Source organism: Electrophorus electricus, chromosome 20 (assembly GCF_013358815.1).
Source record: "Electrophorus electricus isolate fEleEle1 chromosome 20, fEleEle1.pri, whole genome shotgun sequence".
Classification (NCBI taxonomy): Eukaryota; Metazoa; Chordata; class Actinopteri; order Gymnotiformes; family Gymnotidae; genus Electrophorus; species Electrophorus electricus.
Window position 1 is genome coordinate 1,109,044 of NC_049554.1, and position 26,958 is coordinate 1,136,001.

General features: G+C 39.3%; 2 protein-coding genes across 2 annotated transcripts in view; one reads left to right on the forward strand and one right to left on the reverse strand.

Annotated features, from left to right (window-relative positions):
* The first annotated feature begins 1,985 nt into the window (after positions 1-1,985).
* Positions 1,986-15,054, forward strand: LOC113583807 (myosin heavy chain, fast skeletal muscle-like). Its single transcript, XM_027020367.2, has 39 exons — positions 1,986-2,186; positions 2,310-2,453; positions 2,594-2,750; positions 2,923-2,950; positions 3,075-3,186; positions 3,292-3,384; positions 3,482-3,545; positions 3,633-3,731; positions 3,821-3,924; positions 4,091-4,229; positions 4,314-4,432; positions 4,548-4,697; positions 4,816-4,986; positions 5,079-5,385; positions 5,566-5,636; positions 6,030-6,117; positions 6,229-6,346; positions 6,450-6,573; positions 6,752-6,888; positions 6,983-7,238; positions 7,318-7,560; positions 7,637-7,813; positions 7,900-8,045; positions 8,140-8,230; positions 8,313-8,702; positions 8,776-8,902; positions 8,977-9,095; positions 9,423-9,619; positions 9,712-9,895; positions 9,988-10,153; positions 10,238-10,362; positions 10,481-10,789; positions 10,866-11,069; positions 11,154-11,279; positions 11,377-11,547; positions 11,682-11,786; positions 11,859-11,954; positions 13,281-13,412; positions 13,644-15,054. Exons 1-39 carry the CDS (start codon positions 1,986-1,988, stop codon positions 13,662-13,664), a joined length of 5,811 nt encoding a protein of 1,936 aa, XP_026876168.2. The 3' UTR covers positions 13,665-15,054.
* The window catches only part of cacna2d2b (calcium channel, voltage-dependent, alpha 2/delta subunit 2b), a 34,264-nt gene continuing 21,529 nt past the window's right edge, over positions 14,224-26,958 (reverse strand). The window contains exons 16-38 of the mRNA XM_027020387.2: positions 25,444-25,509; positions 25,065-25,139; positions 24,894-24,968; positions 24,235-24,306; positions 23,805-23,876; positions 23,424-23,485; positions 23,252-23,328; positions 21,651-21,711; positions 21,354-21,451; positions 20,520-20,610; positions 20,338-20,400; positions 20,057-20,160; positions 19,425-19,523; positions 19,046-19,137; positions 18,892-18,939; positions 18,714-18,785; positions 17,936-18,088; positions 17,535-17,587; positions 17,226-17,281; positions 16,960-17,086; positions 16,644-16,753; positions 16,353-16,435; positions 14,224-16,233 (exon numbers count right to left, since the gene is read on the reverse strand). Of these exons, the coding sequence (XP_026876188.1) occupies positions 16,132-16,233; positions 16,353-16,435; positions 16,644-16,753; positions 16,960-17,086; positions 17,226-17,281; positions 17,535-17,587; positions 17,936-18,088; positions 18,714-18,785; positions 18,892-18,939; positions 19,046-19,137; positions 19,425-19,523; positions 20,057-20,160; positions 20,338-20,400; positions 20,520-20,610; positions 21,354-21,451; positions 21,651-21,711; positions 23,252-23,328; positions 23,424-23,485; positions 23,805-23,876; positions 24,235-24,306; positions 24,894-24,968; positions 25,065-25,139; positions 25,444-25,509 (1,911 nt within the window). The 3' untranslated portion in view covers positions 14,224-16,131. The remainder of the gene's footprint in view (positions 16,234-16,352; positions 16,436-16,643; positions 16,754-16,959; positions 17,087-17,225; positions 17,282-17,534; positions 17,588-17,935; positions 18,089-18,713; positions 18,786-18,891; positions 18,940-19,045; positions 19,138-19,424; positions 19,524-20,056; positions 20,161-20,337; positions 20,401-20,519; positions 20,611-21,353; positions 21,452-21,650; positions 21,712-23,251; positions 23,329-23,423; positions 23,486-23,804; positions 23,877-24,234; positions 24,307-24,893; positions 24,969-25,064; positions 25,140-25,443; positions 25,510-26,958) is intronic.

Here is a 26,958-nt window from a genome sequence, read left to right on the forward strand (position 1 = left end):
TAAACTCTGACATTCTAACTAAGAACCTAACCAAGAAAGAGATTTAAAGAGATAAGGTACCAATTTAGGATAATGATTTAATTCTGAAGGAACACATCTCAAACAGCTTCTTGATTATAACTTTGGGTAATAACGTATCCCATTTCATGTGCATATAAAAGTTCAATGCCAGATGATAAAATCTAATTAATCTAATTTAACTGCAGCACTTGGTATTCTGTAAGCATAACTAGGCCTACATGGACAACATTAAAACAAGGTAATGTTGAAGGCTGGCCTTAAAGACCAGCCATGCCATTGTCAACTGTGAAATGAATTTAATAATATGGATCTTTAAGGTCTCTGCCTCAGACCCACATAAGTGAAAAATAGAGAGACAAGATAGTAACCAAAAAGAGCAAATGCATCACTACGCACTTGCTCAAACCATATTCAAGAAACATTAGGGTAACCCTAATGACTGTGATCAAACATTGATATGTACACATATACAATTGGAAAATCTACTTTAAGATTCGAAACAACCTTTTTTATTTAAATTAAGTGAAATGACCATTTCAAGAGTTATAAGAGTTATTAAATGGTAATTTATTATTATGAAAAAATATAACACCCTGGAGCCATAACCACACTTTTTTTCCACAGAGAAACTTACTTCAGATTATTATTAATGACGTTATTTTTTAAAACAAGCAAGTGTTCCTTGTGAGTCTTTTTAAAAATTCTGGATGACATTTTACTCATACCTTCAGCTCAAGAGACAATTTGCTACTTCCAAACAGTTCTTCAAGTTACGTTTGTTAGTAAAGTTTAAAGAGGTCTTTTCTGTCTCTGACCACTTTAACACAGAAGCAGAACAGAATTGTCCCACTGCATAGTAATTAGGTGATTATTACTCCTGTTTCCAAATCATTTTTGAGCAAAAATAGGTTAATGCAGTACCTATTTGAACTACTGCATTCTCCAGATTGTTATAAGAGATGCCAGTTGTTCATCCGGGTCATAGGCTAAACAGCTGCAACTCACACCAAAAGGTTAGGGCAGTTAATTTGGGAACTGTTTTAAAGACCAGAGATATGCCCACTACAGCTGTTTCCACGCCCAGCCCTCATTCTTTGAGAGCATACATTATTATTATTAGCTTCTAAAACAATTTTTCTATACACACAAAGACATTATTAAATGAAGTATAGTCACTTGATTTAGTTGCTGTCTATAAACACACAACAATGTAGGAAACACCCAATAGCAAATTTCTAATATTTCATTTTAAAACATACATTCTAGTCCCCCAGTGATGGGTCCACTGAAAAGGCAGATATTACAGCATCATTATAAAAGATTAAAATTTTCAGAAACAGAAATACAAACTTTCTATGAGTTAAAACAACACAACAGTCTGTTAGGCTATTTTTCCCTTACAAATATCATTAATCTGTCCATACTGAAATGGCTCAATTGATAAAATCTACAAAAATAAATAAGGGAGATAAGTTCTATTGATACAACATAAACAGCTTACATCATTTCCTACATATAAATCTATGGATCTATTAATGGCAAACACTCACAGCCAAATGTAGTGAAAGTCATCGAACAGACAAAAACATCCTGACCAAATAGAGAAAGTGGTTTCTGCTGAGTGAACAGAAGCATTCCTATAAAAGAGGCAGAGGCAGGCATCCACAGTCACAGACACAACACAGTCAAGGTGGGTACTAACAGGGTTGAATGGTAAACAGGAACCATAAAATAACCATTAAATGTTTGATATGTCGATTTTTGTTAATTATGAGTGGACCAAAAGGTAAATACAGCTGTTTTTTTTCTTCTCAGTATCAGTTATCCACAAAACTACAGTTATTCTCTTTCAGAACATTAAGAAAGGTAATCTAATTGTTCAACAAGGCACTCGGTTTTAATTTAAATGCGGCTGAGAATTTTTCCTTTACACTCTTTTCTCTTTTTTGAAAACAAGGACAAATATGGGAGACAGTGAGATGGAGTGTTTTGGCCCAGCGGCCGTTTACCTCCGCAAGCCAGAAAAGGAGAGGATTGAGGCCCAGAACAAACCTTTTGATGCTAAAACAGCATATTTTGTGACTGAGCCCAAGGAGATGTACCTCAAGGGGACACTAAAGAGTAAAGAGGGGGGTAAAGCCACTGTTGACACACTGTGTGGCAAAGTAAGTATAGGCTGTCAATTTATTTGCACACCTTTACGGATATATCCATGTTTAACATCAAATCAACATTCCTGCACCTTTATTATCTATCTATTCCAACGGTCACCTCTCTATGATTAACAGACTATCACAGTAAAGGAGGATGCAATCTTCCCTATGAACCCTCCCAAATTTGACAAAATAGAGGACATGGCCATGATGACCCACCTCAATGAACCTGCTGTTCTGTATAACCTCAAAGAGCGTTATGCAGCATGGATGATCTACGTAAGTTTTAAATGAACAAGTAGTCTGTTTTATATCAGTATGGTGTAGGGCAGGTGTTTCAATGGTTTCAACACTTGCTAATGTAATCAAGATGACTTAATTTGTATCCAATGATGCTTAATAATCTGTCATTTTTGCAGACCTACTCAGGGTTGTTCTGTGTCACTGTGAACCCTTACAAGTGGCTCCCAGTATATGATTCAATAGTCGTGACTGGATACAGAGGCAAAAAGAGGGTTGAAGCACCACCCCATATCTTCTCCATCTCTGATAATGCCTATCAGTTCATGTTAACAGGTATAAAGAACATAATATTAGCAGCATAAACACTTCCTACCTTCACTTAGACTGTATTACTCTATATAGCTTCTCTGAAGTTCCAAGGACACCTGTGTAGACCCATAAAACATGGAGAGAGTGAATGAATAGTGGATTTCATGGCTTATCACATTTTCTTTGACTCTTCTAGATCGTGAAAATCAGTCTATCCTGATCACGTAAGTTTTTTTATGCAAGTCAAAACAGTCAAAAAATTTAAAGTGATTTTTGGACCCAAATAAAATATTTTATTCAAATAACACCTCATTAATACCAACCAAACATTGCTTGTTTTACCCTCAGTGGAGAATCTGGTGCAGGAAAAACTGTGAACACGAAACGAGTCATCCAATATTTTGCAACAATTGCAGTGTCTGGACAGAAGAAGGCAGAGCAAGTTCCTGGCAAAATGCAGGTCTGTGCATTAGTTATCTAATGGCATCTGATCTCATACTCTTAAGTTCTCTTGGACATATCTATAATCATGTCCATACTCTTGAACATATCTATTCATGTCCAGGGGTCACTGGAGGACCAAATCATTGCAGCCAACCCCCTGCTGGAAGCTTATGGTAATGCAAAGACTGTGAGAAATGACAACTCCTCTCGTTTCGTGAGTAATATTCAAGTAAAATAGTCAATGTATAACAGCTCTTGTGAATATTATACAATAGTGGGCTAAACATGTATTTTTTTCTGACACTGTTCAGGGTAAATTCATAAGAATCCATTTTGGATCCTCCGGAAAGCTGGCTTCTGCTGATATTGAAACATGTAAGAAACACCTACTGTTTACTAAACTGTCAGCCATCTAATAAATAGTTGCGATTTAGTGTGCTAGATTTTTTTCATTTCCTGTAGATCTCCTGGAAAAGTCAAGAGTAACATTCCAGCTGTCTGCTGAGCGAAGTTACCACATCTTCTACCAGCTAATGACTGGACACAAGCCTGAGCTACTAGGTATGAAATCTGAAAGTCTGATTTCTGACAAATCTTTCAATATTTATGTTACCAGCTACAACGTCAAATTTAAAACCTCTCTTTCGCAGAGGCACTTCTCATCACCACCAACCCCTATGACTACCCTATGATCAGCCAGGGTGAAATCGCAGTGAAGAGCATCAATGATGTGGAAGAGTTCATAGCAACTGATGTAGGTCACCATTCCAAAGCACATGCCAAGTTAATGCTGTAGGAATTATTTACCTAATTCTGTTTTTTCCATTGGTTTTAAAATAAAGGTTGGTTAAATTTGTGATTGTTATCTTATATTAAGTGATAAAAGCAGAATAATGTTATCTGTCCTTTTCTTACTCAAGACTGCTATTGCCATCCTTGGCTTCAGTGCCGATGAGAAAATTAACATCTACAAGCTGACTGGCGCTGTGATGCATCATGGCAACATGAAGTTCAAGCAGAAGCAGAGGGAGGAGCAGGCTGAGCCTGATGGCACAGAGGGTAAATATGACTAATTATCACCAAAACTTTAGTGCAGTATTGTTAATTTTAAAAATGTGATATAATCACCTTTTTCCACTTCAGTGGCTGATAAAATCGCCTATCTCATGGGCCTGAACTCAGCTGACATGCTGAAAGCTTTGTGCTACCCCAGAGTGAAGGTTGGAAATGAGTTTGTGACCAAAGGCCAAACTGTACCACAGGTACTATATTCTCTGTCTGTCTGTATGCCTATCTATCTAGCTAATGCAATTACTCTAATATTTCTACAAGGTAAAGTAAAAACTCATATAACCTTACATACATGTTGTATTTCAGGTCAACAATGCTGTCATGGCTCTTTGCAAGTCTGTCTACGAGAAAATGTTCTTGTGGATGGTCATCCGAATCAATGAGATGTTGGACACAAAGCAGCCAAGGCAGTTCTTCATTGGAGTGCTGGACATTGCTGGATTTGAGATCTTTGATGTAAATTTTTATACATTTGTACATTATGATACCATTCTTCTATTATACTTTAGTATTTTAAATATATTTTTAATAATATAGTTAAAAGATGTTAAGCATTTGGCTATACTTTTGACAGTTCAACACTCTGGAGCAGCTCTGCATTAACTTCACAAATGAGAAACTGCAACAGTTTTTCAACCACCACATGTTTGTTCTGGAACAAGAGGAGTACAAGAAAGAAGGAATTGAGTGGGAGTTCATTGACTTTGGCATGGACCTGGCTGCCTGTATTGAACTTATTGAGAAGGTAAGTGGCTTAATGCAGATCTCCAAGGGCAAATATTTCTGAAATTATCAAGCTTATATTTTTCAGTATTGAAAACTGAATATCACCCACAGCCAATGGGCATCTTCTCCATCCTTGAAGAGGAGTGCATGTTCCCCAAGGCTACAGACACATCCTTCAAGAACAAACTCTATGACCAGCATCTTGGCAAGTCCAAGGCCTTTGAGAAGCCCAAACCAGCAAAGGGCAAGGCAGAGGCCCACTTCTCCCTGGTGCACTATGCTGGCACTGTGGACTACAACATCGTTGGCTGGCTGGACAAGAACAAGGACCCCCTGAATGAATCTGTTGTCCAGCTGTACCAGAAGGCATCAAATAAACTTCTGGCCCTTCTTTATGCAACTCATTCCTCTGTTGATGGTATGGCATTTAATAATTGGCAGGGGGTTTTTTTTTTATTAACTGCAATAATTTGTAATAATTAAATTGTAAGGAGAAAGGCTTCAAATATAACCAACTTAACATTTATAATTAGAAATGATTGAAGATGTACAAGAATAATGCTGAATAATTTATTTATTGATTTATAATGATAAACAGATACTGCTGGCAGCAAGAAAGGGGGCAAGAAGAAGGGTGGTTCATTCCAGACTGTATCTGCTTTGTTCAGGGTATGTGCTGTGATAAGCCAACACTTATGTTACGAGGACTTTTAAATATCTTTAGGTTCATTCTTAACATTTCCATTCCCCTAAATGTAGTCAATAAGCAAGATTGGTGTCCACTTTGTTTTTTATTTTTGAACAGGATCTATAATGCTAATGAAGCTAACATAAGTTTTTGCTCACCAAATATGTTTATGCCCACCAATTACCATCATGCAAACTGCATGCCCAAATTATCACACTCTTAACTTAAATCATGTTAAGGAGTTAAGAAATTGTATGATACTGATGGACATACCAGTATATTTGTAGCTTCAAGATGGTGGATACTATTGCATTTAGCTATGTGATATACTTTGTACATTCCTAGAATTTACACAAAAACATTATTTTCTACAGGAGAACTTAGGAAAGTTGATGACCAACTTGAAGAGCACTCACCCTCACTTTGTGCGTTGCTTGATTCCAAATGAGTCCAAGACTCCAGGTGAGTGAAATTTAAAAGAATATCAACTCTACTAAACTCTATTACAGTGGTTAAAATACATGTCACAACAATGTACCAAGATGTTATTCCCCTACATGCTTGCTTGGCTAGGTCTGATGGAGAATTTCCTGGTTATCCACCAGCTGAGATGTAATGGTGTGCTGGAGGGAATCAGAATCTGCAGAAAGGGATTCCCCAGCAGAATCCTCTATGGTGATTTCAAACAGAGGTACAGGATTTCCCTACAACTAAACACTCTAAAAACTCAAAGAGATAGTGTTTTTTTATTTAGCAAGTTCATAATAATGTTTCTAAAATACATAAATTTGCAGATACAAAGTACTGAATGCAAGTGTCATCCCAGAAGGACAGTTCATTGACAACAAAAAAGCTGCAGAGAAACTCTTAGGCTCTATTGACATTGACCACACCCAGTATAAGTTTGGACACACAAAGGTAAGATATACATGTAAAAGTGTTTAATCACCAAAATGTTAGCAAAGTCTGACTAGTTGTAGTGCAGTGCACATCAGTGTTGTAACTCTACTACCGAGCGCAAATAACCCTATGTATTTGCTATACCTACACAAACAACCTTTGGACTGCACATTATTTTGATTAACTCTTGCCATAGGTGTTCTTCAAAGCTGGTCTCTTGGGTACCCTTGAGGAGATGCGTGATGATAAACTAGCAACTCTTATAACTATGACTCAAGCTCTGTGCCGTGGTTATCTCATGAGGAAGGAGTTTGTCAAGATGATGGAGAGGAGGTATATTTTGTTTATATAAACCAAATGAACAGATATTAGTATATTTTCATAGTGATAACATACTTGAATTAACCCGAGTCATCTTAACTTCTAGAGATTCCATCTATTCTATCCAATACAACATCCGCTCATTCATGAATGTGAAACACTGGCCTTGGATGAAGTTGTACTTCAAGATCAAGCCTCTTCTGAAGAGTGCAGAGACTGAGAAGGAAATGGCTGCCATGAAGGAGAACTTTGAGAAGATGAAGGAAGATCTGGCAAAGGCACTGGCCAAGAAGAAAGAGCTTGAGGAGAAGATGGTGTCTCTTCTGCAGGAGAAAAATGACCTGCAACTGCATGTGGCAGCTGTAAGTACTTAAACTGTAGTTAAAATGTCTCCAGACCATGCAAGAAATAAAATTTAATAAAATTAAACTAAATTAACAGGAAACTGAGAACCTTGCTGATGCTGAAGAAAGATGTGAGGGGCTCATCAAGAGCAAGATCCAGCTTGAAGCTAAGTTGAAAGAGACAAGTGAGAGACTGGAAGATGAGGAGGAAATCAATGCTGAGCTGACTGCCAAGAAGAGGAAACTGGAGGATGAGTGCTCTGAGCTGAAGAAGGACATTGATGATCTAGAACTCACCTTGGCTAAAGTGGAGAAGGAGAAACATGCCACTGAGAACAAGGTTGATATTTGAATCAAATGCCATGTACCTTTATAAGAACAAAAACAGAAAATTTATACACTGCTCTTTTTCACAGGTCAAGAACTTGACAGAGGAGATGGCCTCTCAGGATGAGAGTATTGCCAAGCTCACTAAAGAGAAGAAAGCCCTCCAAGAGGCACACCAGCAGACCCTTGATGACCTCCAGGCAGAAGAAGACAAAGTCAACACCCTGACCAAATCCAAGACAAAGCTTGAACAACAAGTGGATGATGTAAGAACTTAATTTTTAATGCAGAAATATTTAATGTGTGTCATAGAGGGTCAACCTTAACTATAACATTTTCCACAAAAACATAGCTTGAGGGTTCTCTAGAACAAGAAAAAAAGCTCCGTATGGACCTTGAGAGAGCTAAGAGGAAGCTTGAGGGTGACCTGAAACTGGCCCAGGAGAACATAATGGACCTTGAGAATGATAAACAGCAGGCTGAAGAGAAAATCAAAAAGTATGTTTTTTTCCCCAAAATATTTATTTTAATTATAAGAATTAAAAATGACAATTTATTTATAAACACTCTCCTTTTAAATTACCTGCAATAGGAAAGACTTTGAAATAAGCCAATTTCTAAGCAAGATTGAAGATGAGCAGACAGTTGGTGCTCAACTTCAGAAGAAGATAAAGGAACTGCTGGTAAACATTCATTTTTGTACATTAGTTGACATTACCGGTTGAGAGAGAGGGATGTTTAAAATAATGCATTTATATCATTTAGGCTCGCATTGAGGAGTTGGAAGAAGAAATTGAGGCTGAGCGTGCAGCTCGTGCTAAAGTTGAGAAGCAGAGAGCTGATCTCTCCAGGGAACTTGAAGAGATCAGTGAGAGGCTTGAGGAAGCTGGTGGTGCCACTTCTGCTCAGATTGAGATGAACAAGAAGCGTGAGGCTGAGTTCCAGAAGCTGCGTCGTGACCTGGAAGAGTCCACTCTGCAGCATGAAGCCACAGCTGCTGCCCTCCGCAAGAAACAAGCTGACAGTGTTGCTGAGCTTGGAGAGCAGATCGACAACCTTCAGCGGGTCAAACAGAAGCTGGAGAAGGAGAAGAGTGAATATAAAATGGAGATTGATGACCTCTCTAGTAACATGGAGACTGTAGCCAAAGCCAAGGTATGAGTAGATGACCTTATCATTAGACTGAACAGACTTCCATAACTTGAATATAAACCAATTTTTCTGACAGGCTAATCTGGAGAAAATGTGCAGAACCCTTGAGGACCAACTAAGTGAAATAAATGCAAAATATGATGAAAATGTTCGCCAGCTGAATGACATGAGCATACAAAAAGGCAGACTCATTACTGAGAATGGTAAGTCAGAAAGAATACTATAAATTTCTGATTTATTTTAAATGAAAATGCACTAAACCAAAATCACTAAACAGGTGAGCTTGGACGGCAGCTAGAGGAGAAAGAATCTCTAGTTTCTCAGCTGACTAGAGGGAAGCAGGCCTACACTCAGCAGATTGAGGAACTCAAAAGGCAGATTGAAGAGGAAGTGAAGGTAAAAACAGTGTCAACTGTTAAATAAATTTGACAACTATTCTGTTTTAATAGAGAAAAAAACAATCCAAAATTTTAATGTCAAGTGTATAATGTAAAGCGTTTAAATGTCATGACACTATGCAATAACTAATAGTTATTCAAATAAGTTCCTCAAAAATGTATTTTATTAGAGTCCATAACATCGTCTTACAATTTAGAATCTTATATAGCCCAATCAAACTTCTAAAGACTGGAAAGTGGAAAAAATGTTTAAAAGTCTTTAACTTCCCACAATGGAAGTGGAACATCACTTAAAATTTGGAATGTCACTTAAAAACTGCTTTAGGCAAAGAATGCCCTGGCTCATGCTGTCCAATCAGCCCGTCATGACTGTGACCTGCTCAGAGAGCAGTTTGAGGAAGAGCAGGAGGCCAAGGCTGAGCTTCTACGTGGAATGTCCAAGGCCAACAGTGAGGTGGCTCAGTGGAGAACCAAATATGAGACAGATGCCATTCAGCGTATTGAGGAGCTTGAGGAGGCTAAGTAAATAAATCTAACTTACTAAAAACAAAAATGTCTCCAAATGAAGCAGCTTTGATTTTTAAAAATCCCATTGTTTGCAAATCTATCCATAGGAAAAAACTTGCCCAGCGTCTACAGGATGCCGAGGAAACCACTGAAGCTGTAAACTCGAAGTGTGCATCTTTGGAAAAAACTAAACAGAGACTACAGGGTGAAGTAGAAGATCTCATGATTGATGTAGAAAGAGCAAATGCAGTAGCTGCCACTCTTGACAAAAAACAAAGAAACTTTGACAAGGTAATAAGAACTTCAGAAGTTTTTAGAATTCCATGTCTCCATCAGTCACTCCTCATGTAAACTAATCACCCAAATAACTCTGGTGTTGTCAGATCTTGGCAGAATGGAAGCAGAAGTATGAGGAAGGCCAGGCTGAACTGGAAGGAGCTCAGAAAGAATCTCGATCTCTCAGCACTGAGCTTTTTAAGATGAAGAACTCATATGAGGAAGCTCTTGACCAGCTGGAGACTCTGAAAAGAGAGAACAAGAATCTGCAGCGTATGTCAACCAAGCATAAGCATCTACATTTTTTTTTGCTGCAGGATATCAAATACTAAATAAATGTGTGCCTTTTTTCCATAGAGGAGATCTCTGACCTGACAGAACAGCTTGGAGAAAATGGAAAAACCATAAATGAGCTGGAGAAGGCAAAGAAGACAGTAGAGACTGAAAAATCAGAAATCCAAACTGCTCTTGAAGAAGCAGAGGTATTTCATCTTTGTTGGTTATTTTGCATTAGGTCATTCATGTTCAATATGACATTCCTATATTATTAATAATTTGATACTTCTCATCCATGAATACCAATAATCTTATACTCTCCAGGGCACACTTGAGCATGAGGAATCCAAGATTCTCCGTGTACAGCTTGAGCTCAACCAGGTCAAAAGTGAGATTGACAGAAAGCTATCTGAGAAGGATGAAGAAATTGAACAGATCAAGAGGAACAGTCAGAGGGTGATTGAGACCATGCAGAGCACCCTGGATTCTGAGGTCAGGAGCAGGAATGATGCCCTAAGAGTGAAGAAGAAGATGGAGGGAGACCTGAATGAGATGGAGATTCAGCTGAGCCATGCCAACCGCCAGGCTGCTGAGGCCCAGAAACAGCTCAGGAATGTCCAGGGACAGCTCAAGGTACATCTCAGTTTTCAATTTATGTCTCAGTTTAAAGGCTTGATATATCTCTTAACAATGATTCATTTCACATCAGGATGCCCAACTATATCTTGATGAAGCTGTCAGAGGACAGGAAGACATGAAAGAGCAGGTTGCCATGGTGGAGCGAAGGAATAATCTGATGCTGGCAGAGATCGAGGAGCTGAGATCTGCACTGGAACAGACAGAGAGAGGACGCAAAGTTGCTGAACAGGAGCTGATTGATGCCAATGAGCGTGTGGGACTCCTGCATTCTCAGGTAAGCTTACCATCTTATAAGTCTGTTCCTTTAATATTCCTTCACAAATGATCTCAATGCCCATTTTGTTTTCCCTTTAATCAGAATACCAGCCTACTTAACACCAAGAAAAAGGTTGAGGCTGAGGTCATGCAGATCCAAAGTGAAATGGAAGATACAATCCAGGAAGCAAGAAATGCTGAAGAGAAAGCCAAGAAGGCAATTACTGATGTGAGTGTTTAAGTACATACATTTTGCACCCATGCACACTTTACAATTTAAAATGAATTACCAGTAAACAAAACCCATGACATGGCTTATACAATAGGCTGCCATGATGGCAGAGGAGCTGAAGAAAGAGCAGGACACCAGTGCTCATCTGGAGAGGATGAAGAAGAACCTTGAGGTCACAGTCAAAGATCTGCAGCACCGTCTGGATGAGGCTGAGAGTCTTGCTATGAAGGGTGGAAAGAAGCAGCTCCAGAAACTGGAGTCTAGGGTAGGTTGTGCTGCATACCAAGTAAAAACATAAATAAAGAAATAGACAAACAAACAAACAAACAAATAAATAAATAAATAAATAAATAAATAGAGGGGTAATTTTTGTTGTTGTTAAAACAACTTTGTTGCTAGGTTCGTGAACTGGAGGCTGAAGTTGAAGCTGAGCAGAGACGTGGGGCTGATGCAATCAAAGGAGTTCGAAAATATGAAAGAAGAGTGAAAGAGCTTACCTATCAGGTACAATTCCAGCTATTGTGATTTTTCCTCCCAATCCTTTATAGAACTCTAACTATCCTCTTCTGTCTACAGACTGAGGAGGATAAAAAGAATATGATCAGATTGCAGGATTTGGTGGATAAGCTACAGCTGAAGGTGAAAGCCTACAAGAGGCAGGCTGAGGAGGCTGTAAGTAGACATAACCTTAGGCTGAATTATTCTACAGAGTAGTTAAATGTGGGATGGTATACTGAAACGCTCCGGGAAGACATATATGTCACTCATGAAAACAAGACTCAAATTCACTTTTTTTTTGTTTGCTTGCTTGCTTGCTTGCTTTTTTGCTTGTTTATTGTCAACACAGTATATTCAGAATAATAGGGAAATGCAAATTGCCTCATTATCTGAACTTACTGTAAGAATTAAAAAATGGTTTCACCATGCTCCAACATATTTCTGTTATTTTCTAAGAGCCCAATAACAGTAATTGATGACAACAGGAAGATTTGACTACAGGATTCGCAATTGCTAGTGCATTAACAAAGATTCAAGAATCACTGCTTCTAGCAGTTAACTGGGTGAACACTATACACTTTTTTACACCATCCATTTCTGCCCATGAACACAAAGTAACCCAAGTATCTAAGGTTTATGGTCCGCAACAGATTTCAATTACAGGTTTTTAGAATTACCAAAATTGTAATGACTATTTTGAAACAAATGAGGTAGGCTGTTTATTAATAATAATTCGTTATTTAAATGGTCATATGGCATTATGTTAATGTTGCCTGAGAGGAGAATAAAATATTCTTATGAGCATCTTATGATGCTTAGCATCGTTAGCTGCAAGGGAGTTGATGCAGTTGACCTGCCTTACATGTATTTCTCTTGAAGGTGGGTCATTCAAAGCACAGATTAGCACTCTCTCCATTTGTAAATGACAGATTTATTTATCTGATTTGTTATGTAACGTATGTCATTAGTTAAACAGTTCAATGTATTGCACAAATTTTATATATAGTTACCTGTCCAGCAAGAACGTCACTAATTCTGCATAACTGGCAAGCTAGCCAGCTAGCTAACCTAAGTAATTAACTAGCTAGCTAACTTAGTTTTCAACCCTAACGTATTCATTTACCTCTTGCATGATGCTACTTAGCAAGCTAAGCTAAACGAACTAAACTGAGCCCCCCCTATTTACAACCTTCTGACCGTTTTGCCAAATAAAAATTTTATATGTAGATAGTAAAAGACAAATAAAATACTTATACTCTGAGTACAATCAATAAAAATACACCTTTGTATAAAAAAGTGACTTTTGCAATTACGTAAGGAAGAGGCTTGTTAAGATAATTGATATAAAGCACAAACAATGAAGAAATTAAAGTGAACAAAACCGCATAAATGTATAACCTACATTTACCTGAAGTGTTTTTGAGGGGAAAATTATGTTATAATATACATCTGCCATTTCACAAAGCCCCATGTTTATCGTCCTATTTTCATATTCTATAGGAGGAGCAGGCTAACACTCACCTGTCCAGGTTCAGGAAGGTGCAGCATGAACTGGAGGAAGCTCAGGAGCGCGCCGACATCGCTGAGTCCCAGGTGAACAAGCTGAGAGCCAAGAGCAGAGACACTGGAAAGGTAAGTAGCACTTTCTGCATGATACTGCTTATCTGAGTGAATTTCTTGAAAACACCTACACTCAAAAACCATCGTGAGATGCTAGAACAGATTTCAGATGTTAAAACACTCTCACTAATATTGTGATGACCTTAAGAAACCATAGTTTCATTAATTTATTTTTATTTAGCCTGGCCCAAGAGTGAAAAATGATGTCAAGTGAGAGATCTGTGTTTCTTCCTTTCATTTCAGGGCAAGGATACCCTTGAGTAGTGAAGGAACACTGGAAGGATGTGGTAACAATTGTTTGGTAGTTGTGTGCAATGTAAAAACAAATACCTCCCATGTTTTTACCATGAAAGTGTCTTAATTCCTCCCAATAAGAGTTGGTCAGTTTCATTGTGCTGTGCTAAATAAAATGTTTTAATACAAGCCTACAAGGTATGAGCCTCATTCATAAAAGTCAAGCAATTTATAAAAACCTAGCAACAGTAACAAACAAGCACCTCACACAAAGTTGACGTGAAAAATATGAATGTCTTTATCACCAGTTCTCTTATAAATGTTTTTTTTTTCTTTAGTTTCTCAGGTGAATGACTCAATATGATACAAAGTTAGCATTTCTGAACATTTTTGTGCCATCTGTACAAAATGGAGTAATACGGAAGACTGGAGAAAAGAGGAAAATCTTCACAAACAGCAGAAGGAAAAAAAGGCATGAGGCAAGCATTCCTATTGACATTATTAAATCCATCGCAATACAGAAGGCTTTTACATAATGTATAATATAACATATTATGACTACATAAATAAAATAGCAAATAAATAGCCATAAATTTAAAATATTTTAATTTTAAACATAAGTACATCACACCCATTGAAAGTCAAGCCTTAAAACCAAGTGATCCCAGTGATGCATTATCACCTGCTCAGTCTGTGGCTTCCTCATTGTGCTCTTTTAAATAAATATTTCCGGGAAATACTTCCAGGACTAACTATTAAAACATTTTCTGTGTTTTCTTTACAAGCCTATGCTAAAAATAGCAATTCCATTGAAGAATTCACACTTACCATCCAATATAATTCTAAAACTTGGTTTACAAGAAAACTGCCATTTGGGTGTGGAAAAGACCATGCATTTCAGCTGGTCAATTTCTGTTCCTTCTCCTACTAATGCCAAATGCTGAATTTTTATTTACTAATCAAAGCTTTGGGATCTCTTGAAGATAAACAAAACATTCCCATTAAATGTAGGCATAACTAAACTTCTAAAAAGATACATCTCAATAAACATTTTCCATGCAGTACACATACGTCTATCTCAAAATAAAAGCTCTAAAAAAACCACGAAGATATTTGAAATACATTTTTGAAAATGCATGTGCCCAATTAGACCAACAGTTGCAGTTCGGGGCAGTTTCCAAGCTATGAATGTGCTCCTGTGGAAAAACAACTCTGAAACAACTCCTTAATTGACATACAGTGCACTAAACAGGATTTAAAAGTTTTTAGCTTAAAGCCTGTACAGTACATTTCATATCAAACTGAAAACCATTTTGGGATTAGCCCTGGAACTATGAGTCAGCTAGCCACTTTCCCATCATGCACAGGGAAAGCAACAATCAGTGAACATTCTCATAAAAAAAACCAAAACAAAACAAAACAAAAAAAAAGCTGAACTCATTTTGCTCAGCACTGTCCTAGAACCTCAAATTGACATTAATACAACTCACAGGCAAAGTAGTATATCGCTTTCCTACAGACAGGCAAGAGTATGGGCCAAGAGTTCAAAAAAGGGAGCATAAGGCCATGCCAATTCTAGAGACTAAGCTAAAAACCAGGAATCAGTGGTGTTGTGATCCTTTGTCAGGGATCCAATTGGAAGTATTTATAACCCATCACTATCCTTCTTAGGTATTCACATTTGCTTAGGACTGGGCAAACTCCAGACCCCTACTTCATGTCTGTCCAATAGGAGTAGTGCACCAAGGCACTGTTGGGTAGCAAACCAGGCAGCCATTTTTGTACACAATACACTTTTGTACACCTTTGAACATTCTACAAATATTGTATCTGGTATAATGTTTAAAATTGTCTTTTTTTAATTTTTTCTTTCTTTTTATTACAAAGAAAATGGTCAGAAAGGGAGCATCCTCTCTAGACAGAGAACATATGCATTAAAGGGAAACCATATAGAACACATTTAAAACCCCAGGTTTTTAGCAACCATAAAGGCCTGGGCATCTTCAATCCAATAAGAGAAAGAAGGAACAGAAAGGCTAAGAAACCAGAAGCCATACTAATGCAAGATGCACATGTTCATAAGAAGGGCTATAATGACCAACAAAAAGTAGCAATATTATAAACACTGGTCAAGATCCAACAGACATCTTGTCATCAATGAACTGTTGGATTTGGCAAACACTTTAGAACACAAACTGATGTTTATTTATGGCAATTTTACTTTTTACTTAAATAAAAAATAATAACAATTAACTTCATACATGTTAGTTGCAGAGGAGTCTGTAGAAGATCTCAATCAACCTGTCCAGCTGTGCTGTGAATGTCAACTGATATTTTGGAAAAAAAAAACACTTCAAAATGTGGTGCAAATGAGGTGGAAATGGGTACAGGGGTTTTGGGAGGCCAACGGGAACTAAGAGGAGCACAAGGGTATAGAACAAGGGATTTGGGTTTGAGGAGGGCACACAGGAGCAAAGTATAGAGAGATAGAGACTGCTTAAGGTTGAAGGATGAGGCAAAGAAATGTTAACTGGGCCCAGATGAGGACTCCTACAGGACAGTGCAAACAGTGGGCCCTCCCACATTCAGAAGTATTCTCCTGAAGCAGAGACAGAAAGGGGCAGAAGACAGGGATCGGGGAATAAATGAAGGAGGAGAATCACTGAGAGTGAAGTTCTATGGACCTTGGTAATTCTTTGGAACAAAGGACCCACTTACCTTCTCACTGTAGTCAAAGCACTTATCAGGTCCTTTCCTGTATCGAGCAGAGCTCAAGACTTCACATGGAATCTCCTCTTGAACTTGACAAATTAAATTAAGGAAAAACTACACGATTTGTTTTCCCATTGCTTACTTAGGGAACCATAAAGAAAAGGCTTGCATGTAACACTGTATCAGTTGTCAGCTACAAAACAACAGAAACATCACATGAAAAAGGACTCTTGTACTGAGTAAATCACAAGTACAAAACCAACTATAGAGGCAAGCTGTCCTATGCTGGAGGGATACGCTCGGTCCTGACCTGTGAGAGCCTCTCAATCTCACACGAGCTGCATGGTAGTGTCTCAGCCACCACAAACAGGAGGTTGGTGTTCTCTATCCTCTTAGCATGGAACAGTCTGGAAGACAGAGATAAATATAGTCAAAGATAAGGTCAGTCACATTGTGCATGTGTATGTGTGTGAGAGAGAAAGAGAGAGGTTGAGAGAGAGAGAGAGTGCATTCTGCATTTAGTCAGGAGTTAATGATTCTATAATATTCTAAATACACAAATTCAACCTCGCCAATATACACAGGCACATATACATACAACACACTATTGCACCTGGAGCAGTTTCCACAGTCTTGTAGCACATTGAATGAGTTGGTGGTGTTGGTGAAGAAGAACTGACTCTGAATGGTCACACAGCTGGTGCTTCCTTTGGTCTCAGTTCCCTCAGCAAAGGTATCACCTATAACCCAGCACAGCCATAGCTGCAGCACAGCTTATGAAACATCACTAAATCTATGAACAAGGGTAGTCAACCACCTGCAGTGAAGGCCAATTAAGAAACAAACATGGTAATTTTACACAGAGTACAACACACTGACCTGTGCTGAGCCAGCTGTTGTAAGCCAGGCCATAAAAGACTTGTTGCAGTAGGGACCTAAAACAGGAGTGAGCTACAGTTTTTCCTTTGCATACATGAACAATAATCATGTCAGTTGAGTCTAGATAGGTGCAAGTTAAAGATGAACAATGGTGTAAAGAATGAGGTTTCCATACACACACGATGTATACAAAGCCCTCCTGCCTACAGGTTTTAGCAACTGATTGGCTTGGTATATATGGTTCATAAACTGTGAGCTGGGCATGATAAAAGATTTCACATAAAACTCAGTTGCTTAAGAAAGGCTTACCATGCTACTGCAGATGTCCACCAAGCCAAACTAAGCAAGTCGGCAATGGAGGGCTATGAAAAAGAGAAACACGGCAATGGAGACAAAAACGACTAATAAAAGCAGAAGGAAAGTGACCTGAGATAGATACAGGCACACAGAGATAGAGAAGACATCTCTCAGTATGCTACTGCATGGCTGCCATAGAGCAGTCACAGCAGAAAACACCAGAACACCGTATTACCTCTGCCAGTTTCGCTGCAGGAAGTTGTCGGCTAGCGATAGACTCCAATTCCAATGACGGGTACTCACTGATAGCATTATTAGGTCTAGCATCTTAGATTATCTTCTGCATGGTGCAATACAAAAGCCACTCAAAGGGTCAGAGAAGAGAGCAGAGGCAACAGCTTCCTAAAACCCACCACAAAGACACGTCGCGGTGCAGCTCCTGTGCGGCTGCTGGCAGTGGGCTCGCAGGCCGACAGGTACTGGAAGGACTGACGGCGGCCGTAGATAGAGTTGTTGTAGAGTGCATGCATTAGGTAGGGATCCACGTCTCCGAAGAACAGCCCCACCTAGGAGGGTGGTACAGTGAGCACTGGGTCGGGCCTCTGTCACGGCTGAGATACCTAGCTCATGCAGCCAAAACTAGTTTTGATGCCTCTTTTTCATATCAGGGGCAGGAACCGACAGACAGTAATTCACTCAACAATAAATGAACTACCTGAATGTCAGTTTTTGGTTAAACCTATGCTACTTGGTAATTAGCTGGAAAATGATGTTTATTCATGCATTCAGTCTAAGAAGAGTGCTTAGGTTCAGTCTGACAGTGCTGTCCACCTCAGATGCTAGTTGGCCTTTTAAGCGTGTAGGAGCTTCAATAAAATTGGCCAGGACAAAAACATTCCTAGCAACACTTTTTTCTTACCTTACACTGGGTCAAATATTACACTGTGTGCACTCTATTCACTAATTCATTCATTTGTTAAATTCCCAGTTATCTAGTTACTACACCTCACCAAGTGTAAGATACCATCCCTTGCATAAGTAAATAAACTGAGATAGATTCAACAAAAATATATATGGAAACTGAGTCTGAAAGAGTCTGAAATATATGATTTGGGGAAAATACTACCCTGCCAGTAAAGCCAGGTTGTGTTTATCTAGAAAAGACAAAATGACTAGACATGAGCATTATACCTTTTTCCAGTGGTCCCTCTGATTAGACATGATCAGAAATCCACCATCATCGATCAGATAGCAAAGCAGATCCTATAACATCAGCAGCGTTAAGTCGATGTTCAACCTGGGACACAACTGCATAACCAATGCATGCCTACACAATGGATATAAAAACAATGCAAGAAAAATTCCTTACATCACTGTTGACTTCACAGTCCATCTCACAGGATCTAGAAGGTCCACACTGCACAACACACACACACTTAGATGTGAGTTTCATTTTATACGTTTACCTCAAGATGATTATATTTTTCTGTAACACACTCCAAGCCAATATCTGTCCCCTTTACCTTATGAGAACCCTGTCTGCTGTCTGACACATTGCTGGCCAGGATCTTAAACTTGTCGACCCATGCCTCCAAATCCAGCTTAACCCCGACCACTGAAGAACACACACACACACACACACACACACACACACACACACACACACAGTCACAACAGTCACAAACCAGCAAAAATATATCATATATTGTCATACCATGAAGGACAGCAAAGAATAGCATAATATTTTCCCAGATGTAGCAAACTCATTACAAAGCCTTTCATGAGCTGCTCTTTTTTGCTGCATAGCACACACTAAACTGTGCAGTGGTGTGGCCCCCCAGGACCTGGGACTGACATAGTATACGCTCTCAAAATAAGACACACACATGCATATGCACTCACCTGCCGGCTTCAGGGTTTTGCCTCCAAGTGTGATCTCCACCGCAGTTGTGACAAGGATACCCACTGTGCCGTTTTCCGTGATCAAGGGGTCATCCATAGCTTCAGGTCAAAGGCCAGAGAGTCAGAAGTGAATGTGCTACATTTCAACAAAGGGATATTGCATGTGTACATCAGCATAAGTAGATATACTAAAGCAATTAGCCACGAGAAGCCCCGCGTTACAGCTATTTTTTCATGTGTAAGGCCATTTTAAGCATGATGCGAAGCAGATCAATAATTTAACACAATAAGCACTTGTTCACAATAAACACTTGTTCAACCAGGCAATGTGGTCTGCTAACAACCTTTTTTAGCAGAAGATGAATCCAGAATCCAGACATTGTGAGGTGGTCAGAGGTGTGCGTATATCAACGATTCTAGAATAGCTTCCAAAACGACTCAGCCAATCAGATTTTATGACTGAAAGTATCCATTTAATAAAACATGATTTGCATTTACACAGTAGTCATGTACTTATGTACTTCATATCTCAATCCCAACCTGGGGACTGCCATCCATAGTACATCTGGGTATTCCAGGTAAGTCATGTTTGGAGGCGGGGGGGAGTGTGGCTGAAGAGCTGTGTAACTCACACGTGCGAGTCGGGGCTCTGAAGATATATCCCTTAGAATCCAGGCTGCGTCGGTAGAAGTTGGAATTAAGTGGCTCTAAATCTTCTTCCCATGATTCCGAAGCTCTGAACACACACACAAACCCAAAACCACATACACATACACACAAAAGGAGTTTACACACAAAATCATATTTTCTAGACAAAGAATTTCATAGCAACTCGGACTCCCCTATGTAACCCTATTCTCCTTCCACATGCCCTTGCAAACTACCATGTTCTGCCAATTCTTCAAACACTCACATGTTTGGATACACTCTTGTAACACCTCCATCTGTGGATGCAAACAATGCCAGAAAGCCATACCTGCCAAGGACAGAAGAAAATGGCAAACCTTGATCAATTTCACTAAATAACGCTTCTAATAAGGGTTGTCCTTGGTTACAACCCTCCAGGCTGGACAGCGTGTTTATGGGCACCCTCACGTATTCAGATCTTTGTTCTTCCACACTCTTGTGGCCAGCTGCCAGACTATTCCAGAATCCAGAATGAGATTATGGATGAGGCCCTGGTCACCTGTATGAGAGACACTGTATCATTAAACAGATCTTCAGGATGTTGTTTTGACACACTAAAGGTTCTGTTCCCAGCATTCTCCAATGACAGTTCAACCTGCATATGGTGTGGAGAAAGAGGGGGAAGAGAGAGAGAGAAGCATGAGAAAAATGAGAAAATGTCCAATGTAAATGTAAAATGGAATGGTGTCATGTATCGTGGTCAATGGTGACATTTCCGCATGCCCACGGTGGAGAGAGAGAGAGTGTGCGTGTGGGTGCGTGTGAGTGAGAGAGAGAGAGAGAGAGAGAGAGAGAGAGAGAAAGAAAGAAAGCTGGGGGGTTGGGGTGAGAGAGACAGAAGGAGAGTGAGAGAGAGAGAGTGAGAGAAAATGAGACGCTGTTGTGATAGTGTTATGGTGAATGGAGAGTACCACTTGTACTAACAGTCAGTCAACACTGGAGTTTTTCTTAGCTACTGCTTAGTTCCAATTTATCAGCATGACAGATGGAAACCCTAAGCAATCATATATCAGCATGACACAGCTCAGCTTTGGAGGGGGAAAGTGGTTCAAGTCTGTTGTAGGAATAAGTCCACTCCCAGAGGAGTCTGAAGACTAGGCCATACACCGTGCAGTAGACTGTTCATGGGCTTTAATCTTTAAATCATGGACCATTCGTGAAAAAGAGCCTACTGGGATGTTGACAGACTGAAGGAGAAACAGAAGGAAGGAGAAGAAGAGACAGGAAGGATAAAACACATACAGTCCTCAGACTCTGGCGTGATCTCCACCATCAGAGACAGGAAGTTCTCCAGAAACTGTGTGTTATTCTCAGCCATGTGCAAGCGTTTGCAGTACTCCCTATAGGGGAAAAATCATCACACCATCAAACCCACTCCTCTCTCTCACAGTCCTGCAGAATTTATTTCTCTCTCTCTCTCTCTCACACACACACGCATGCACACAAACACTAGGCTCTAGTACCACAGCTTCTCGTTATCTCTCTCTCTTTCACTCATACATCTTTCTCTCTTGGCTTAGCACTAAGTCCACATAGTACCTTGGGGCCAGGAACACGTGGCCCGCTGACTCAAAAGAGCTTGGCAGCAAAGACTGCAAATCTAGAAGAAAAAAAAAAACAAGAAAACGTTTTCTGGACAGAATCTTCTGCATATAGCATGGCAAAGATGGTATTTCAGTTAGAAGATTCTGTTTGGAAAACTACACCAAGGACTGCATAAGATACATGTATACCAGTGCAATGCTGGTAAGAGTGATGTTGTAGCTCCCCCTAGGGGTAGTATTAATAAAAAGCAGTCAAAGGATTTGTGTTGTTGGTTATTGAGGGTTACAACCCAGATGAATAAAATGTCTTGTAGGTTTTATGTGCTTAGTATCTCACCCCTGAAAAGGGGAGCAGAAAATGCAGTGAGCAAAGTTTGAGGACACCTTCAGAAACAATCTGTTGTTATAAAGAATTCTGATGAACAGCATGTGACAGCCAGCGATCCTCTCTGGATCCAGGCTGATCCTCAGTATGTATGAGTCAAATTTCTGTTCTGCTAAGGGTAAAGGTCACAACATTTATACAGGAGTCTCTAGGGGTGTGATGTATTAAGAATAGAGCATAGAAAAGAGCACATAGCCTTTAAGACCTCCTGTGCTGAGGGTCAGACAGCGTGAGGTATGCTTTTCCAGTTGCACACTGTTTCAGTCAGGAATCCTGGAGTGTTGTGTCTTTTGCCAAGCCGTGAAGGGTAAGTCTCAAGTTCAGTGACCAGCTGAAGATGCAAGTGTTGACTCTCAAGTTTCATGCACTCAAGTCTCAAAACAAATGGGTTCTCTGGCAAATCCACCATTTTAAATGATCTGCATGTCGTAGTTTGCCAAGCCAAGTCTCAGGTCTCATGACTCAGACCACAAGGCAGGTCATGTTGACCTCCCTGGAGCAGTTTCCCAAAATCCTCACAGTGCTAAGATTAACTCTAGAAGTAATTACACAGAACATTTTGCTCCAACACAAATAATGTCCAGCAAGTGTCAAAAACAGAGCGCAAAATGCCTCTCAGCTTTCACAGGTGCCCTTATCTTAAACTTTTACAAAGTTTCCCAGATGCCTTGTACAACATTAAACATAAAACAACAACGTTAAAGATTAATACATAAATTTTAAATTCATTGTTATATAAGATTCTGTCTTTTTAATCAATTGCTAAATTGTTAATATTAATATTAACAACTATAAGGACTACTGCTGCACTTTGCCCTCTGCACAATCCCATACATCTAGGAAATGCAAATACATTTGCATTGATTTATGGACATTAGAATCCCACCAGATTTTATGTCCACGTCTGTTGTAGGACTGTCAGGCATACCCACACACCCCCTAATTCGAGCCTTCAAGTTGTCACTTGGCTTCAGAAAGTTCCAGAAAAAGAGATGACAAATGAACAGGTGGGGATAGAAGAGGACCTTCTAGAAACTTCTAGAAAGGCTGCCTTTGTATTGTAATGGGTTTTTTTTCTTGAGAAAGCTGCATTACTTTTGACTTTATACTCCCTCTGCTAAAACACTAATTCTTCTTTTCTGTGTCCGTAAAAAAAAAAAAAAAAAAAAAAAAAAAAAAAAAAGGTTGATTATGTAAGAATAATTACTCACATTGCAGCTGAAGCATGACGTCACTGAGGTCAGCCTGGATATAGTACTCGCTGTACAGAGGCAGTACCAAGCCAAGACTGGAGGGGGCAGCAGCAGATCAGAGAAGGAATAAAGTAGCATGCGATATGAAAAAGGGACAGACAGCAAAGTAGAACATCCAGCTAAGGCTCACCTGTAGTCAGTGTCATTGACAGGAGTCCAACTATACATCCGAATTGCCTCTTCTATGTACCGCTGGACACAAAGAACAAACACTTAGTCACACTTTAAATGTTAAATAAAAAAACCATAGCAAAAGCAAAGCTTTGCTTGTAGATGAGTTTAAAGAGTTTGTTGAACTTAGATGCATCATAAGGCTTCTTAGTCATGTACGCAAATCATTTACATTGTCACATTGTGAAAATGAGTTAAAACCATCACTGGATATTTACAAGCATACACACACACACACACACACACACACACACACACACACACACACACACACACACACACACACACACACACACAGTGTATACAAAACAGATAATATCACATAACACTAGTCATATACCTCATCCATTGACTTAACAAGGGTCTTAATGGTCATCTCACCCACTCTACCATCTATCATTTGTCGTCGAATCTTAGAAGTAGAAATGAACAAAAGGTCATATTATTCTAAATACATTTTCACAGCGGGCTTAAAAAACACCCATTCATTGGTTTAAGACACCTTGGCATTATACTTGACACAGAGCCAACTCAAGAGTACTATGCGCTAAACATGAATAAGAACAAGCAAGACATGCAAAAAGTTGGTAAGAGAATATTTTAAAAGGCCCTTACAGTTGAACATTTTATTTTCCATTTAATGCTATATTTTAACATTTTCTAGAGTTATTCCTGTTCCTAATTATATCTGCAGTACAATGGAATCTCCCTTTAAAGACATTTGAATCAAAATCTCGGAAAGCAGAAAGGCTGTTTATGTTTATGTATACCTCTTGTTTACTGCTGTCTTCCACCTCAGCATCCAAAAAGTCCAAAGTCACAGGTTCAGGGAGGTCAACCACCTTGGATACAGAATTTACCCCATTATTCTGTTATAATTCACCTACTTCAGGCATGATACTGATAGTACCATCCATTGCCATATACTACTCTTCTAATCAAATCCCTTAAGTATATTAATATCAAACCGCAAAAGTGTCAGTTGGACTTATTTTTTTAAACAAAATTGGCTTTGAAAGGCTTTATCACAAGATTAAGTGTTAGATGTTAGTCATCAGTGTGATTCATCATCCAAGACTCCATCTCATAATCAGTGTCTATGTATCATTAATGTCCCTCACACACCAGACAACCAACAACTTCCAAATCCAGACATTGCTTTTCCAAAGGCAGCATTCCAATGTGCTGAAGCTGTGTGAAATGGGCGAGAACATTCTAGACTTCCCATCAATCGCATGATCCTCCGTATGCATTTTTAGGGTTGGCTGCCATTTCTTTTAATAGTGCAGAAAAAGCTCCTGTATACATTCACTCGAACTGGCAGAAATATTTATGCAGTCCATGATGGATATATCTCTGCATTAACATATAGTGAGTGAGCTTTTCTCCTTCTCTGGCCTAGAAACTCCAGCTTAGAAGCTTTTTGGACCTTGTTCTGAAGGTTAGGGTGGAGTAGCAGGTATCCATTTGGGTCAATGGCGAAGATGTATCCATTGGCTCCCAGCTATAAATAAAAACAACAACAAAAGTCTATGTATTTAGCTCTAATGAGGATATGGCTAAAACAGAAGGCCCAATATTGTGTGAGAGCAAAGCTCACATGGTAACGTGGTGCAAGCCTCTTTAGTTCATCCAGGTGCACATCTACTGCCATCACGCCCAGAATCAGTTGGTTCTGCAGAAAAGTCATGAACACAGAACAGGTTGAGTAAATAAGACACAAACCAGTGTACCAAGTATACAAAAATGGACATACCATGTGTGTAAGGATTAACTGCAGCGAGAGTGACAGTAATGGCGAAAACCTCATTTCAGTGCGAAATCCCTTCTATTTACTGACTTCACATTTATAGAAGTATTACTTCCTCACACCCAAGTACAGTGAGCACATACTTACACAGATTTAGAATCTTTGCTAGCAATTATGTGCTACATGTATAGCAGTTGACTATATGACTTCTAACAAGTTAAGGACATACCTGAGAGTTTCCATCCTTAGTGAGATTAAAGACAGGCATTGTCCCGGTCACCACCAGGCCCAGACCCTGGCAGGACCCACATAATTACATAATCATTACAGGAGCAAAAAGGCCTTCTAAATGGTACATTGCCTGGTACTGGGGTTATGAAAATAGTGTTTACAAGGAAAAGAGGTTTAAACATTTAATTAGACATATTAATAACACAAAACATAAAGAGATTCCTCATCCTCATAAAATGAGCAGGGGCCTCTGTAGGCCTTTGCAAAGGATTCTGGGTAATCCTCTGCAGGCCTCTGTATAAGACACATCATCCCTACACCAGGTACAGAAAAACAACATTATCTTGCAGATGTAAGATGGTCATTTAAAAAAAAATTTTTTTTTTAAAGAGAAGTCCTCTCTTGGAATATAATGGTACCAAGCTCCTACTGGTGTAAGTACCGAATATCAATTTGCATGATGGTAAATGTAGCAGTTGGACATAATGGTCAAAAATTCAAAGATCAATATGTAAAAAGGCAATTATATAATCACCAATGAAAAAGAGAATCAAAATTAAACTCCTATGTATCCCTCAGACTTTCTCCGGAGAGTACCTCAAATGCATGCCAAAACTTGCAATAAAGACAGGGACCAACTATTCTCTTCAACTAATTCTGAAGTCTGCATCTTTATTTTCTATTTGAATGTATAACTTTAAAACCAGCAAATTGGGAATTCAGGAACAACAGTACTTCCCTCACAGTATTGTTGCTTGTTTCATTTACCCTCCCAAGCACTTTAAAAGAACCAGAGAAAGGGAGACACAATGTGGGGGGTCTTTTGAAATGCTGCTTTGGAGACAACCAAATGAGCTACAGTGTCAAATGCCCCTTAGGGACTTGCAGTTCATTATTGTAATTTATTTATTATGGTCTCCTATTCCTCTTTCACATAAAATCCCCATGACACCTTACTGATTAAATAAAAGAGCACCCGACATGGTTAAAGGGCAAATGTCCAGAGAGGGGACATCACTGTTTCCCCCTTGGATCTAACTCTGAATTTGGGTGCTCTTTTTACCACTGCTTCTGCACACCACTTAGATGCTATAAAAGGAACAGCACACGCAGTGCAAACATAATGGATTGACCAGTTACCACAAATGCCTCTCAGAACCTGCATCAAATATGCACTGTTTTCCATGCTGTGCCAATAAACAAGGCAGAAGAATATAGAAGATTGGTAATGAGCACAACAACAGTGGTAGTAGTGGTATGAGTGAAGCCTGCTCCCACATCTCCTTGTGCTGCCGCCTGAGCTGCACATCCCAGCTCAAGGTGTTGGGAGGAGATCTCAAACAGAGACCCAGTGGATCTACACTATCCTTCAGCCTCTGCCGACATACCCATCTCAAGCCCTCCACATTTGGAAGGGAAAAGACCAACTTTTTAATCCAATCCCTTTTCCCTTAACCCAGTTTCAAAGCTCAGCTAAATAGTATCAGTAAGAGTGGCAATAGACAGCTTTACA

Excerpts from the sequence above, each read along its gene's own strand:
- LOC113583807 (XM_027020367.2), top strand. The coding sequence starts at position 1,986 with ATGGGAGACAGTGAGATGGAGTGTTTTGGCCCAGCGGCCGTTTACCTC. Across the intron at positions 3,546-3,632 it reads TTCTGCTGATATTGAAACAT|ATCTCCTGGAAAAGTCAAGA; the intron begins GTAAGAAACACC and ends CATTTCCTGTAG. Across the intron at positions 9,896-9,987 it reads AACAAAGAAACTTTGACAAG|ATCTTGGCAGAATGGAAGCA; the intron begins GTAATAAGAACT and ends TGGTGTTGTCAG.